Source organism: Otolemur garnettii, unplaced genomic scaffold, assembly GCF_000181295.1.
Source record: "Otolemur garnettii isolate 467f Iridium unplaced genomic scaffold, OtoGar3 scaffold00029, whole genome shotgun sequence".
In the NCBI taxonomy this organism is placed as follows: Eukaryota; Metazoa; Chordata; class Mammalia; order Primates; family Galagidae; genus Otolemur; species Otolemur garnettii.
The window spans coordinates 17,043,617-17,059,710 of record NW_003852424.1 but is presented as its reverse complement, the minus strand read 5'-3'; the positions used below and the strand labels follow the sequence as shown (position 1 = coordinate 17,059,710).

The following is a 16,094-nucleotide window of genomic DNA, read 5'->3' as shown; positions in this document are numbered from 1 at the left end:
GATGTTGGCGTCACTGCTCACAGGAACCTCCAACTCTTGGGCTTAAGTGATTCTCTTGTCTCAGCCTTCCAAGTAGGTGGAACTACAGGCGCCCACCACAAAGCCCAGCTATTTTTGTTGTTGTTGTTGCAATTGTCGTTGTTTAGCTGGCCTGGGCTGGGTTTGAACCCACCAGGCTTGGTGTATGTTGCTGGTGCTGTAACCACTGTGCTACGGGCACCAAGACAGCTTTAGTCATTTTCTTGTTCCTCTTTCTGGATTCATTTAGTCATTCCAATTCATTATTAGTTTCCAATCCATTCTATATCGTTTTGATCAATAATAGTTCACAAATCAATTTCAATAAACATGTATTGCCTGGCATGGTGGCTCATGCCTGTAATCCCAGCACTTTGGGAGACTGAGGGGGTGCATTGCTTGAGCTCAGGAGTTCGAGACCAGCCTAAGCATGAGCAACACCCCATCTCTAAAAAATAGCCACATGTCTTACTTACCTGGCAGCAGAGATACCATGATCATGAGGGTGGTTTTCCCAGGGTGAGGCTCATCCATTGCACTCCAGATGTGCTGACCCCTGCGATTTCCCCAAATGTGGGAAACACGACTGCATAATTTGTGGTAGTGGGGGACTGTGTTCGTGCTTTCCCCTTTTAAAAAAAGAAATAGCTGGCTCGGCACCTGTGGCTCAAGCAGCTAAGGCGCCAGCCACATACACCTAAGGGGGCGGGTTCGAATCCCCAGCCCGGGCCCGCCAAACAACAATGACGGCTGCAACCAAAAAATGGCCAGGCGTTGTGGCGGGCGCCTGTGGTCCCAGCTACTTGGTAGGCTGAAGCAGGAGACTCGCTTGAGCCCAGGAGTTGGAGGTTGCTGTGGGCGTGATGCCATGGCACTCTACCCAGGGGGATAGCTTGAGGCTCCGTCTCAAAAAAAAAAAAAAAAGAAAGAAAGAAAGAAAGAAAGAAATAGCCGGATGTTCTGGCAGGCGCCTGTAGTCTCAGCTACTTGGGAGGCTGAGGCGAGAGGATCACCTCAGCCCAAGAGTCTGAGGTTGTTGTGAGCTATGCCAGAACAGCACTCTACTGAGGGCGACAAAGTGAGACTCGGTCTCTACAAAAAAAAAAAGTATCAATCTGAGAAGGCTTCCTGGACGAAGTGACATTCTAAGCAGTGTCCTCTTTATTTACAAGGCGGAAGGGAGTACGAAAGAATGTGTTAAGAGAGCAAGGATGTTAGCAGAATAGCACAGGCCAAAGGGATCTTGAATTATAGACGGGAAAGAGAACAGAAGTCGTAAGAGCTGATGAGGGCAAATTATACAGGCTTTGGAGGTCATGTTGTGAAGTTTGGAGTGTATACTAAGGTTCATACCCGGAGTTCAGGCAGGGATTGGTGTGATTTTAATTGTGTTCTGGAAGCATCTTTCCGGCTGCCTTGCAGGGGATGAATTGGAGGGGAGAACTTGAAGGAGAGAAGTGTATGATCAAAGCATGAACAACACAGCGACACTCAGATGTCTTACTCGAGCAACTGAATGGAAGAACACAGGACAGGATGCGGGGCCAGGGACTGAGGCCGCAGACGAATTGGATATAGCTAAAATGAGCAAACGGGGATCCAGAGCTCTTCCAGCCTCATTTTTCCAACCACTCTAGGCGTGTTTAAGTTCCTCTCATATGACGTCTGAGGCCTCTCCTAGGACTCTAGGGGGCGCTGCAGCCGACCATACTCCTCTAAGCTCGACCCAGTCAACTCGCCTGGCGGAGGCGAGTTGCCGACAAAGTGAGCGGGCGCTCAGCGGCCGGCAGGCGGCGCACGCGGAGGGGGGCGCCGACACCGGAAGTGTGCGGTTGCCATGTAATATCCTGGCGGCGCGGGCGCGCTAGGAGCTGAGGCGGCGGACTCCTAGCTGGCCAGCGGGTGGCGGAGGCGGCGCCGACTGGGGCAGCTGAGGCGCGCGGGGGTCGTCGGCGCCCAGGAACCTGTAGCTTGTGCGGTTCGCTCGGTGCGGGCGGGAGGCCCGACGGCGGGAGGCAGCATGTCGGTGGCGGGGCTGAAGAAGCAGTTCTACAAGGCGAGCCAGGTAAGCGGAGGCCGAGACAGGGGGCGATTCACAGACCCCAGGCTTCCCAGAATGGGGACCCAGGCCAGCCCTGGCCCTCCGGAAGGGGGCGAGGGAGCGGCGTTTGAAGCGTGTCCCCAGGTGGGGAAGGCCAAGGCCGGCTGTCCAGGGACTACCGGGTGGCCCAGGCCTTGCCTGCCATGTGGGCTCGAGTCTCCTCGAGAAGGCTGGGCAGAGCCCCTGGGAAGAGAAGAGATGCACCCATAGGTTGGCAAGTTACATGAACCCCTTTCCTTCTTTCCTTCTCTCAAAAGGCGGAATTGGGGTGGGGGAGAAGGGGAAGAAACGAGCCTGTAGACGCAGAACTGTCCACGCAAAACTGTTGCCAGATAGCTTAGGGACAGGGAAAGTTGGTGTCTAGAGCAGTTCTTTGCAAGAACTTGACGGACAAGGTACAAAATTGAAAAGGTAGAGTGCAAAGCCAGTTTCCTACCTCTCCTGCGCAGGCATATAGTCCCTCTCCCCCAAAGACAGGGACTTTCCTTGACTCCTGATGTCCATTTGCAAAGATATGTGTACAACTAAACTTTAAAAACACATGCACACGTAGTGATAACACACTCTACACAATCCTATGTACTTTAGTTTTCATTACTCATGTCTTGGAGACCACACTGGAGCTGAATTTCTATCCCTGGGCACTGTTGACATTTGGGGCTCAATTATTGTTTGGGGGAGGGCTGTCCTGGGCACTGTAGGGTAGCATCCCTGGCCTCCATCTATTCCATATCAGGAGCACCCCTTAGTGGTGACAACCACAAATGTCTGGACATCAACCAGTATGGGGGGAGGGAGTGTTATAGAATCAACTCTCCCTCACTTCGTACCTCTCCCAGAATTACTGTAGTAGGACATAGTCCTAGAGCTTCCCTGATCCTTGTAATGGGTACATGATTTTTCATTCCATGTAGTGTACTCTAATTTAATTAGTGTTAGTGGATAGATGTTTAGATTGTTTACAATAATTTTCTACTAAAAACATTACTACAGGGTGGCACCTATGGCTCAGTGTGTAGGGAGGCGGCCCCATATACCGAGGGTGGTGGGTTCAAACCCAGCCGGACCAAACTGCAACAAAAAAATAGCCAGACCTTTTGGCAGGCACCTGTGGACCCAGCTACTCAGGAGGCTGAGGCAAGAGAATCGCCTAAGCTCAGGAGTTGGAGGTTGCTGTGAGCTGTGACACCACGGCACTCTACCAAGGGCGACAAAATGAGACTCTGTCTCTAATAAATAAATAAATAAATAAAAACATTACTAAAGTGAATAATAGCCAGTGAATATCTTTGCTCACAAGTGGATTAGTTTTATGGGATAGAGTCCCAAAAGTAGAATCCTAAATCCAAGCCTAAATGAATTTACATATGAGAGATAATAAGTTATTTGAACAGTTCAAGCCCCATTGCTCACAAATCTGGTGAAAGCTGTGGAGCTACTCTCTAAAAACTGGGCAATTGCAAAATTCAGTTTAGAATTTCAGGTCCCACATTTATTGAGTCCTATTGGTCCATTGCAGATTAAGAACCTTAGACATAGAGTTTGTGTGGGTGGTAAGCTCCATGAGGAATGGGTGATCTTAGGATATATTTGGGCCTGACAAATAAGGTTCTGTCCACAATTTGGAGAAGCCCAGTGGCAAAAATGAGAAATGAGTCCCCAGTAACAACCAGCAGGTACCTTTTGCCCCTGGGAGGAAAAAAAGTAATAATCTAGTGGTTGTTTAGGGACATACATACTATATAGGGTTTTTCAACCCCAGGTAATGGCTAAACTCTAGGGGAAGAGAGTAATTCCCTTAGTGTTGTGCCTGAGAGTACTACCCGTTGCTCAGCAGGATGGAATTAAGTGGCCTGCCCCTCTGCTAGACCTTATCCACTTGGCATCAGACCCCCCCCCCCCATGCGCATGATCGAAGCACCTTAGGACACTGCTCACTAGTAAGAAAGATGTCTTTAGAGGTCTTGGAAGAATTCTGGGCCACTTCGTTCATTCATGTAGACAGGTGTCTGGAAGCCCTCCCCTTCTCACCCAGTTGTCAGTGACTGCTGGTGGCTCACGTTGTCTTGAGCTAACAGTCTGAAGGAACTAGTTAGCTCTCTCAGGCCAGCATCAAAAACTTTTTCTCTCTTGGGGGGAAGCAGGATAGCCTGCATTTACATCTGCAAAAAAGTGCCTTGAAACCTGTAAAGCACAGTACAAAGTAAGCTGGGGGTTGGGATCCCAAAGGATTATTGTGATGGCCACATCCTACTCAGAGAGCTGTCATCTTGGTCTCCTGGTCAATTCTGTGTTGTGTTATCCTCTCAAGAATCCCTCTGGCTGTTTTCCATTCTCTTCTGTAATAATTTCTGTAGTAAACATCTCAGTTTATCTGGACATGTCTATCTGTTTGTGTGTTTCTTTTGTCCTTCTTAGTAACACCTCTTCCATCCTCTTCTGTGCCCTCTTAATGTAGAAAGAGACATCCCTCCTTATGTAGTGATAACATTTATTGCATTTTCTTTTCTTTTCTTTCTTTTTTTTTTTTTTGAGACAGAGTCTCAAGCCATCACCCTGGGTAGAGTGCCGTGGCGTCACAGCTCACAGCAACCTCAAACTCTTGGGCTTAAGTGATTCTCTTGCCTCAGCCTCCCAAGTATCTGGAACTACAGGTGCCCAGCTGTATTTATTGCATTTTCACCATGTGAACAGGCTATATGCTTTAAACTAATAGGTCTCAACTGGTCTTGCTTATCTGGCATAAAGTTCAAAACACTCCCCCTTTACACAAAAGGATGTGGAGACACTTATCTTTCTTTAAGTGGAGGGGGAGGTCTCAAGCAGGGTCAGTTCCATCTTCCAGGGGACATGGACAGCTACTAGGGACATTTTTGGTTGTCACAACTTGGTGGGGCACTGCTGGCTTCTTGTAGGTGGAGGCCAGAGGTACTTGCTCAGCACCCTGCAGTTCAAGGACCCCCCACCAAAGAATTTCCTGGCCTCAAATGTCAATAATGCTGAAACTGAGAAATCCTGCTGTAAGGTTTGAGAAAAGTCAGTACAGTTTTATACCAAACAAAATAACCAAAAAGTTCTTGCTGGGCCATTCTTATGGGAGTGGCATGATTTTCCTAGTTTTCCAAACCCAGATAATCCATGTACACAGATGTGTATATACACAGAAAACTCAGCAGCCAGTCCTCAAGTCCTTAGGAAAACCCCAAGTGTCTTTTGGCATGTGGTCTTTTTCTTTAACCCTACAACACCATGATTCTACTGACATTTGATCTTTTAAGGAGGTATAAGCCCACATCAGTGCTTGTCATTCAGGTACAATGCTGACCCTTCCATTGGCAATGTCTGAAACAGTGTTTAGTTGTCATGAGTTTGGGAGAGAGTGGTGATGGCATCAAGTGAGTAGAGGCTAAGGGTGTTTGCTAAAGATCCTGTAGGGCATTTTCCCCTTCCCCCGACAAAGATGTTTCCAGCCCTAAATGTCAGTAGTCCCGAGCTCAAGAAATTCTGCTTTATGCCAAGTTCTGGGTTTCAGAGGTTTGTCACAGTGTCATTTCTAAACTAAGAAGTAGAAGACAGATGTGAGACAGAGCACTGGGAAAAGAAACTGCAGGTAAGTCTGTGATATTGGTTCAAAGCTTCTGATTTGTCATTGGTGATACTGGTAACAATCTTAGCAAAGCGCATGCCAGTTCATCTCCTGGTAAAAACCTTTCAAGGTTGTATTGAAAGTTGGTTTGGGTTTGAGTGGGATGGTTGTGAGTTTTTACTTCTCATTATGAGCTAACCACCAGTAAGTTGGGCCTGAGTTAAGAAAAGGTGAAGCAATAAAAATAACAACTATCTACCCTGGTTTCCTCCATTCTGCCCATGTAACTCCCACTCTTTGAATAGCTGCCTAGTATTTGTGCCAGCCTACAACTGGGGAAGTAAAGAGGGTAAAGAATGCCAGCAGGGAGCTCCAGGCTTAGAAGTTCACTTCTAAGTGTGGTGTGTGTTTGGGTGACACTATTTCCAGACCTAAACTGCAAACTGGTTCCTGATAAATCTTATGGCTGGCATGTTTGGAGATCTAAGAGTGTAACTAGGGATAGAGCTGGCAGCTACCTGGAATGGTGGCTTGACCCCCTCCCCGACCTTTTTGTTTTCCCCCTGAAAGTAGGGAGGGAGTTTTTTGTTTGTTTGCTTTGCAATTTGGCCGGGGCTGGGTTTGAACCCACCACCTTTGGCATATGGGGCCAGCACCCTACTCCTTTGAGCCACAGGCACTGCCCTGTTTGTTTGTTTTTGAGTCTCATTATGTCACCCTGGGTAGAGTGCTGTGGCGTCCCAGCTCACAGCAACCTCAAACTCTTGGGCTTAAGGATTCTCTTGCCTCAGCCTCCTGAGGCTGTAGCTGGGACTACAGGCACCCACCACAACACCCAGCTATTTTTTGGTTGCAGTTGTCGTTTTTATTTAGCAGGCCTGGGCTGGGCTCAAACCCAACAGCTTTATGTATATGTGGCTGGTGCCCTACTCACTGAGCTGCAGATGCTAAACCAGAGAGAGGAGTTTAAATAGAAAGATTGATTCATTCTGAGCTAGGAGGAAGATTCACAACTGCCACCTCCCATAGCTTTGAGGTTTGTCAGATGCTCCATAGGCCCTGGGTTTGTCCCTAGGAGAACAGGAGAGGCACAGAGATACAGGAGGGCTGTATGCTGGGGGACCCTGAGCCTGACTTGTTAGGACAGCAGTAGTTAGCATAAGCTTATTGGAGGACATGGTTGGTGTCTTTGATACCGTTTGCTATAACCTGTTTTTTAAACCTTTGTGGAACCACTCTCTTGCTTTCCCACTGAAGTACTTGACTTGTTAAGTAAGAAACATAGAATGATCTAAAGATACGTAAATATGGAGTTTGTAATCCCTTGGCATCAACGCAAATAAAAATGTAAAGCTGTGCACTGGGAATGACAGATGACTCAGAGGCCAATGCATGTGGTCCAGAGAGGGTTGGAGTAGGTGATTCAGGTCCATGAGTCCAGCAGAGCTGCCCCTCTGTCTTGGGGAGGTGTCAGCAGCAGATATAGGAAGATGTTTCGTTTGTGATGTCCACATATGGGAACCGGGTAAAGACCAATCTTGCAAGACCCATAATGACTTGAGTTTGGGAAAGTGTGGCATGTTCTAGCTTGTGCTATAAGACACTTGAACCAGCAGTGTCAGGACCCTGGGCCACCATGGATAGGCAGAGCTTGCTTTCCCCACTTAGCTCTAGCCTGTGTGGTGGCATAACTTGTCAGCATTGTTGAGGCCTGAGCCGTGTGCTAGCCAGGCTACTATGGAGGTACAGAAGTTTGACGCTGTTCTTCCCCAGAGGAACCTGGGGACAACTTAAATATCACCGCCTCCTAGGCCTGTCTGTAGAACAGGTCCAGCTGTTAGTGATCTCAGGGTGCTTTGTAACTAAGCAGCATCCTGTATATTCCATTCTTAATAAACCAGGGCCAAGAAATTGTGCTATTCTGACTTCTACCACCCATGACTGTACATTAGGCCATGTAAATAAAGCCAAGAGTTCACCTCTGAGTCACAATCCTGTGTTCACTGTGGACCAGTTGGAACTACGTGGCAGCTAATCTCCCTGCTTATCTGGGTGTGTTTTAATGCCCAGCCCTGTGGTACTTACTTAGTTATATTCTCCATGCTGCTTAATAACACCCTGTGAGGTTAGGTGCTTTACTTTGTCTCCTTGTCCAGTTTAAGAAATTAGGGTCTGTCACATTTTTGAGACCCTAGAACTATCAAAGATTTAGCAAGCTCACTAAGGACATAGTACTGTTTACCACCCACCCCCGATCCATCCTGCCCCTCTTTAAGGTAACTACCATTTGAGTGTATAATACCCCTAAAGGCCCAAGCTCACCACTGTGTCCCTCACTTGTCCATATGCACATTTATTTTTTTCCTCAGAAGGAAAACTTACAGGTTGGGGCCAGTCCAGCTCAGACCTACCCTCTGCCTGTGGTATGCATGCCTGGTGGCCTCTGATCCAGGGATCTGGGATATAGTAGTATCCTTGCTCCTATCTCAGCTCTTTTGCATCTCTTCCAGTTGCCAATGTTTTGAAGCTGATTTGATCTGGGAAAACTTAGTTTTTAATTTGGAGCATGCAGCCAACTTCCCTGATAGGATTTCAGAGGCACACACATGTTTTGGCCCCACAGCAGGCCTGGGTGTGGAAGGAGTAATGTAAAATTATGTTCTGTGTTTCTGGTTTCCAAGGTAGTGAGGTCTCTAAGCTTTGGGAGGGCTGGATTCAGAAGCATTTCCAGCCTCAGGGTTTTTTTTTTTGCCCCAGGGGTTCGAAGCTAGCACATTCTGGCATCTTTACCCTCCTTGAGCTCTCAAGCCCTGATGGCTTTTTAATGTGTGAGCTGAAGTGTTAGGGGGTGGTGTCTCCTGGTTCATTTTCAAAGCTGTCCCTGGAAAACTGGACAGAAGAATATGGCTGCAGCTAGTTTTTCTCTCCTCCCTCCCTCTCCCTGCTCTCTTTTCTTTCTCTAGTCTCTCTTTCTCTCCTTTTCTCTCTCTTTCTCTCCTTTTCTTCTTCCTTCTCTGGCCTTTCACAGGCTGGATTTGGCAAGCACTTTTCCTGAGCACTGCATTTGGGGTGCGTTTTTGCTCATTTCCTGTTAAGCAGTAACCAGAGCTCCAGGAACTTGGCTCCCAGAGGACGGCCCGTCTTCCTTTTCCGCTCAGCTCCTAGAAAAACTTGCTGACTGGGGCCTGAGAGTGGGGTCACGTGGAGTCTTCCTAACCACAGCAGGAAAATACAGGGACCATTTCCTCTACTGGACCTGACTCAGCACTGGCCCACTGACCACTTTGGAAAGGAGTCCTGCCTGGCAGGTTGGATTTCTACACTGGGTGTGGGTATGGTAGTGTGGGTCATGCCCTGTATGTGAGGCAGACGTTTCAGCTAGGCATCTCAGTAGATACATAAGGGGCTGTGGTCACAGCAGATACTATAATATCCAGACAATGTCAGATGCCAGCCAGGGCATGGAGGGTGGGTGGCCAGATCCTCTCTCAGAGTTTTAAATTGATTTGGAATTGCCTTTTGCCTCTGCAAAAGAGCTGAGATAGGAGCAAGGATACTACTATATCCCAGATCCCTGGATCAGAGGCCACCAGGCATGCATACCACAGGCAGAGGGTAGGTCTGAGCTGGACTGGCCCCAACCTGTAAGTTTTCCTTCTGAGGAAGGAAATTGCCTTTGCCACCAGATTATAAGCTCTTTGCAGGCAGGAACCACACAATTCTACTGACTGCTGTGTCCCCACTGTCCAGCTCAGTCTTAGCTCTCTTGGGAATGGAAGGACCAATGGACTGACAGTTGCCTCACACCCAAGTGAACAGACGACTACATGAGGGGTTTGTTTGTGTGAGCATGTTCCCACAGGCCCGGTGTACATTTCAAGCCCTCACTTGGCATTTAGGAGCTTCATGAGCCCCATCTGCCTTGCCCTGGGCCCAGTACTCCTGCCTCCTATCTGATATCACTGTGCTTTTCTTCCCTTCCCACCCCAGCCCTGTCTCTTTCTGCTTCCTATTTGCTTACAGAGCCCTGTTTGTGTCTTTCTTCATCCTTGGTGTCTTCCAGAACCACCATTGGAAATGAGTTCTCCATCCTCTGAGCACCTGGCCCTGCAGCCTCTCATGCACACGTCATATGTTAGTCCTTGCTTCGAACTTACTCTTCCTTTGTCAAACAGCAGAAGCCTGGGGTCTGGGCTGTGCTCAGGCATCTGTGACAGGCTGTGTCTGTTGGGTACTGGGTTGCTGATGTGGTTGTCAGAAATGCCGCTAACAAGGAGGTGAAGTTAGGGGGCTCCTTTTAAGAATGGAAGGGGGCTGCCCTCAGCAGGGCCTCCTGTGTGTCCCTGGTGGTGACTGGGCAGAGCACCAGGGTAACAAGTGGCTGACAAGGCCTCTGATAATTCAATTGGAAACAGGTCTGACTGGTCTGAAAGAAAATAGACAGTTCAAAGATTGTTCTCTTTGATTTAGGATATACCCCTAGTGCTCCAGGGGCCACAGCCAAGAGTGACCCACACTTGGATGGGCCAGAGGGGCCTGACCATGTCACAGGCAGTCTCTGTGATCCTGTATCCAAGACTGTCCCTGAGCAGTGCCCTGAGGGAGCAAAGCCCAGACATCTCTTGTCCTTTAATGAGGCCAGGCCGAAACTCACTGGCACCACTCATCAAGGCCAGTCTGCTCAGAGATGGCTGCTTCCTGGCTTGAAATATTTCACAAACCAGACCCCTCCTGTCCTCCAGAAACCCACTCCCTAAGTCCATCTGGCTTCTCTTAGAAATAGCTTCCATTAGCCTTGGTCTTACTTGACAATCCTGTCATCCAGCTCCTCTCTGGCTTCCATACCAAGGCATTGCTTTGACTTCTGACTTCCTTCTTTCTTTTTTTTTTTTTTTTTTTATAGAGACAGAATCTTACTCTGTCGCCCTTGGTAGAGTGCCGTGGCATCACAGCTTGCAGCAACCTCCAACTCCTGGGCTTAGCTGATTCTCATGCCTCAGCCTCTCGAGTAGCTGAGACCACAGGCGCCTGCCACAACACCTGGCTATTTTTTTGTTGCAGTTTGGCCAGGGTTAGGTTTGAACCTCCCACCCTCGGTATATGGGACCAGCACCCTACTCACTGAGCCACGGGCACTGCCTGACTTCTGATTTCTTAATTTCTCTCTGTAGACTTGCTATCCTGCTTCTGGGCCTCCCACCTTCTCTTATCCACCACTCCTTTCTGTACCTGTCTTCCAGACTCATGTCCCCAGGTCTAGCATGTAGACGGGGCCCTTCCAACAACCTGGCTCCCCTAGCACCTTCTCCACAGTATGGGAACCACAGCACATGGTCAGCTGTAGTGAATACCAGGAACCAGCAGCCCGGGCTTATTGTCTGTTTCCTGTGCTTTGACTTGAATTCCTTCATTAATTTGATTTTTTTTTTCCTTATAAATTGGCTCACTTTTTTTTTTTTTACTGTTGGGGATGCATTGAGGGTACAAGAAATCAGGTTACACTGATTGCCTTTGTTAGGTATAGTCCCTATTGTGCCTTGCCCCCAAAAGGTATATCACACACCGAGACCCCACCCCCTCCCTCCTTTCCTCTCTCTGCTTGTCCTTTCCCCCACCCCCTTCTTCTCTCTCTCTCAGCTCTCCCCTTCCCCTACCCCCCACCGTGTCATTAATTGTGCTCATATCAAAGTTGAATACATTAGAATTCATGCTTCTCCATTCTTGTGATGATTTACTAAGAATCCTGTGTTCCACTTCCATCCAGGTTAACACAAAGGCTGTAAAGTCTCCATTTTTTTAATGGCTGAATAGTATTCCATGGTATACGTTTACCACAGCTTGTTAATCCATTCCTGGGTTGGGGGTCATGTAGGCTATTTCCACATTTTAGAGATTGTAAATTGAGCTTCAATAAACAGTCTAGTGCAAGTCCCCCCCACCCCTTTTTTTCAGACAGAGTCTCACTTGCTTCTCCTGGGTAGAGTGCCATGGTGTCTTAGCTCACAACAATCTCAAACTCTTGGGCTCAAGTGATTCTCTTGCCTCAGCCTCACAAGTAGCTGGGACTATAGGCACCCACCACAATGTCCAGCTATTTTTTGTTGTTGTTGTTGCAGTTGTCATTGTTTAGCTGGCCCAGGCTGGGTTCAAGCCTGCCAGCCTTGGTGTATATGGCCAGTGCCATAACCACTGTGCTACAGGCGCCAAGCCAAAATTGGCTCACTTTAACAATTTATTTTTAAGGGAGTCTTAGTATTATTCCTTGTTTTTTTTTTGAGACAGACTCTTAAGCTGTCACCCTGGGTAGAGTGCTATGGCATCATAGCTCACAGCAACCTCCAACCTGGGCTCAAGCAATCCTCTTCCCTCATTTTTTCTATTTTTAGTAGAGATGGGGTCTCACTCACTCTTGGCTCAGGTTGGTCTTAAACTCATGAGCTCAAGCAATCCACCCACCTCAGTGTCCCGGAGTGTTAGAATTACTGGTGTGAGCCACTACACCCTGCCCTTATTCCTTGTTTTTTTCTTTTCTTTAGAAACAGAATCTCACTTTGTCACCCTTGGTAGAGTGCCGTAGTGTCACAGCTCACAGCAACCTCCATCTCTTGAGATTAGGTGATTCTCTTGCCTCAGCCTCCTGAGTAGCTAGGACTACAGGTGCCTGCCACAGTGCTCAGCTATTTTTTTGTTGCAGTTCAGCTGGGGCGGGTTTGAACCTACCACTCTCGGTATATGCAGCCAGCACCCTACTCACTGAGCCACAGGCACTGCCCTATTCCTTGTTTTTAATCATAGTAACTGGAATAACCGATAGAGCACCAAGAAAACAGTGGCATAAATTCTTCCTGGATATCTTACTTCTGAACCTGAGATATGTTTTCTTTCTTGTTAAAGAGTTGTTCGCAGCAGAGTGGTGCCCACATGAAGGTTTCTCCCTGCTAGAATAAGGAACACAGGGCTTGGCGTCTGTAGCACAGTGGTTACGGTGCCAGCCACATATACCAAGGCTGGTGGGTTCGAACCCAGCCCAGACCAGCTGAACAACAATGACAACTGCAACAACAACAACAAAATAGCCGGGTATTAGCCCCTGTAGTCCCAGCTACTTGGGAGGCTGAGGCAAGAGACTCACTTAAGCCTAAGAGTTTGAGGTTATTGTGAGCTGTGATGCCATGGTACTCTACCAAATGTGAAATAGTAAGACTCTGTCTCAAAAAAAAAAAAAGAGAGAGAATAAGGAAAATGGATAGTGTTTTAACCATGAGATTTATGTGGGAAAGGCATGACAGGATGTAGCTTCCTTAAATCAATACTCTTAAAGTCCCCAAACATCACCTTGGCCAGTAATTTAAATATCTAAATATCTTTCAGTACACTCTTATCCAGTTCTTCTTTCTTTCTGTCTTTCTTTCTCTCTTTCTCTCTTTCTTTCTTTTTCTTTTTCTTTGACTCTGTTGCCCAGGCTAGAGTGCTGTGGTGTCAACCATCAGCCTAGATCACAGCAACCTCTAACCCCAGGGCTCAAGTGATCCTCTTGCCTCAGCCTTCCAAGTAGCTGGGACTATAGGCACCCACCACAATATGCGGTTAATTTTTCTATTTTTAGGGCAGCACCTGTGGCTCAGTGAGTAGGGTGCTGGCCCCATATACAGAGGGTGGCAGGTTCCAACCTGACCCCAGCCAAACTGCAACAAGAAATAGCCAGGCGTTGTGATGGGCGCCTGTAGTCCCAGCTACTCAGGAGGCTAAGGCAAGAGAATTGTCTAAGCCCAAGAGCTGGAGGGTGCTGTGAACTGTGATGCCATGCACTCTACTGAGGGCAACAAAGTGAGATTCTATCTCAAAAAATAAATAAATAAATAAATTTTTCTATTTTTAGTAGAGACCAGGTCTCACTCTTGCTCAGGCTGATTTTGAACTTCTGAACTCAGGGGATCCTCCCACCTTGGCCTCCCAGAGTACTAGGATTATAGGTGTAAGCTACCACTTCTGTCCAGTCAGCCCTACTTTCTTTAATCAGGACAATTGACTGATATTTTTCCCTGCTGTCATTTTGAGCTTCAGCCCCAGCAGTGAGCAGAGACCTTTCTCAAGAAGCACCTGGGGAAGAAAGCTATAGGAATTGTCTGCCCCTTTTTACCCATCACCATGAGGGGCTTATAACATAGGCCTCCAAGGGTTCTTCCAATCCCTGCCACCCTCCAAAGGTTCTTCCAACCCCTCACTCCCCTGCATGGAATGAGGCTCCATAGCCCACTCAGGCAGATGGGCAGGCATCAGTCAACCTTATAGCCTCAGCTCATCAGAGTCCTGATTGTTTGAGACAGACAAGCAATTCCAGCCCTTCAACATCAGCCTTTGTGAATCAGAAGAGGACAACCCAGGGACCTGGGGTGGTTATCCTTCATGTCCTCTCCTGAAGTTGAGAATTATTGCTATTATTTTAGAAAAGAAAAGAGAAATACCCAGGGCTACTGAGTTAGTCTTTCTTCTTGCTTGCTTTGGTCAAGTCAGCCTTCTACCCACGAGGAGTATTGGCGTTGGTATGGCTCCCTGCTGGCTGATGGATGAGGGATGATAGATGTCAGGGTATGGTGCCCACATGGAGGCTGGCTTCCAGGCTGCAACTGAGCTGCAGATGGTTGTCTTCCTCTACCTTTCATATTTCAGTTCACACTTGCAGAGTCCAGTGCCTTTCTCCAGAAGTTTTACAGTGCCCACAGATCCACCCTGGTGTTCCCTGAAATGCTGCTTGAGTGCTGCTCATTGGTGTCTCCAGAAAGTATGAGCAGGCCCCTTGGATCCTCAGGGTCCCTCTGCTACCCCTAGACTAGGCTTGCGGGTGGGAAGCTGTAGAGCTAGTGAGAATATTTGAGGTCTGAAAGGGAGGGATGCTGAGGAGGAGAGCAGGCAGGAGAAGGGCCTTTGGAGCCCAGAGTCCACTTGGATGTCACAGGAGCTGGAGGGGAGTTGCTACTTAGCTTGTTCAGGCACATTCTTCAGCTTGTGTTATAAAATGTTTCAGACACAGATCTAACTAATATCAAGTGCTCATCGAATAAAATAGGAGCAGAACATTTGCCCCTTTACCACTCAAGAACAAGCAGTGTTGGCACCTGTAGCTCAAGTGGCTAAGGCGCCAGCCACATACACCAAAGCTGGTGGATTCGAATCCAGCCCAGGCCTGCCAAACAACAATGACAACTACAACCAAAAAATAGCTGGGCGCCCGTAGTCCCAGTTACTTGGGAGGCTGAGGCAAAGAATCGCTTAAGCCCAGGAGGGCTATGGAGGTTGCTGTGAGCTGTGATGCCACGGCACTCTACCCAGGGGGTGACAGCTTGAGGCTCTGTCTAAAAAAAAAAAAAAAACAAGCAGTGTTGGCTGGGCATCATGGTCATGCCTGTAATCCTAGCACCCTAGCACTCTGGGAGGCCTCACAGGTTCGAGACCAGTCTCAGCCAGAGTGGGACCTTGTCTCTAAAAAATAGCCAGGTGTCGTGGCAGGCACCTGTAGTTGCACCTACTGGCGAAGCTGAGGTTAGAGAATCACTTGAGCACCAGAGTTTGAGGTTGCTGTGAGCTATGACACCATTGCACTCTACCAAGGGCAACAAAGTGAAACTCTGTCTCCAAAAAAAAGGAAAAAAAAAAAAACAGGCAGTGTTGCCTTGCAAGTGTAAATCTCATGTAAATGATACACTATCACATGGGTTTTTTTTTATTTGTTTGTTTTCCATAGCCTGCGTTCTTGGCTGAATTCTATTGTTGAGTTCCATTCGTACTATATACACAGCTCTGGTTCATATCCACAGTTGTGTAGCTTTCCTTTGTGTGATTGTTCTATGACATATTTATCCATCCTGCCAGCCACACGGCATGGCAATGAGCAGTCTTGTGAATGCCCTTTGGGTGGGTGTCTGAGTTTCTGCAGAATCGTACCTTCACTGTAGCCATATAGGTTTCAGTAGTCCTAGGCTGGAAAGAAACAACCTATTCAATTTGCATGGCCTGACCCAAAGCCTGGGTGTCATGTGTTTGAGCACTGGTAAAGTGTGTTATTTCAACTGTGCTCTACTGTGTTGTACATGCCAGGAAGCCAAGTGGTTGGAGAGAAGGCTTCCCAGACACCTGGTCAGCTCTGTGTGGTCCAGAAGGGACACCGCCTCAGTCAGATCTGTTTCTGCTCTGAGTCCTCCTAACAGATGAGCTCCTTCACTACCCTGTGAACTCCTCAGGAACCCATGTTTTCAGATTTGTTCTGCACAGTGGGACTGACATTGCTGAAAGCACCTAGCACCCAGCCTCATCCGAAAAGGCTCCTGGGGCTGATATATGTGGCCCGTCCTAATTTTTCACATATCCTGTGTTTAAAGCTTCACCTGCTAA

General features: G+C 47.9%; 1 protein-coding gene and 1 non-coding gene across 3 annotated transcripts in view; both read left to right on the top strand.

Annotated features, from left to right (window-relative positions):
* Window positions 1-486: 486 nt before the first annotated feature.
* LOC111724965 lies at window positions 487-650 on the top strand. The gene has a single exon (XR_002773164.1). It is a non-coding gene; the product is annotated as a U1 spliceosomal RNA (small nuclear RNA).
* Window positions 651-1,900: 1,250 nt separating this feature from the next.
* Window positions 1,901-16,094, top strand: part of SH3GL1 (SH3 domain containing GRB2 like 1, endophilin A2) — a 41,033-nt gene continuing 26,839 nt past the window's right edge. For both annotated transcript variants that reach the window (XM_003788756.3, XM_023512605.1), the window contains exon 1: window positions 1,901-2,083. In XM_003788756.3, coding sequence (XP_003788804.1) covers window positions 2,039-2,083 — 45 coding nt within the window. In that variant the 5' untranslated portion in view covers window positions 1,901-2,038. The remainder of the gene's footprint in view (window positions 2,084-16,094) is intronic.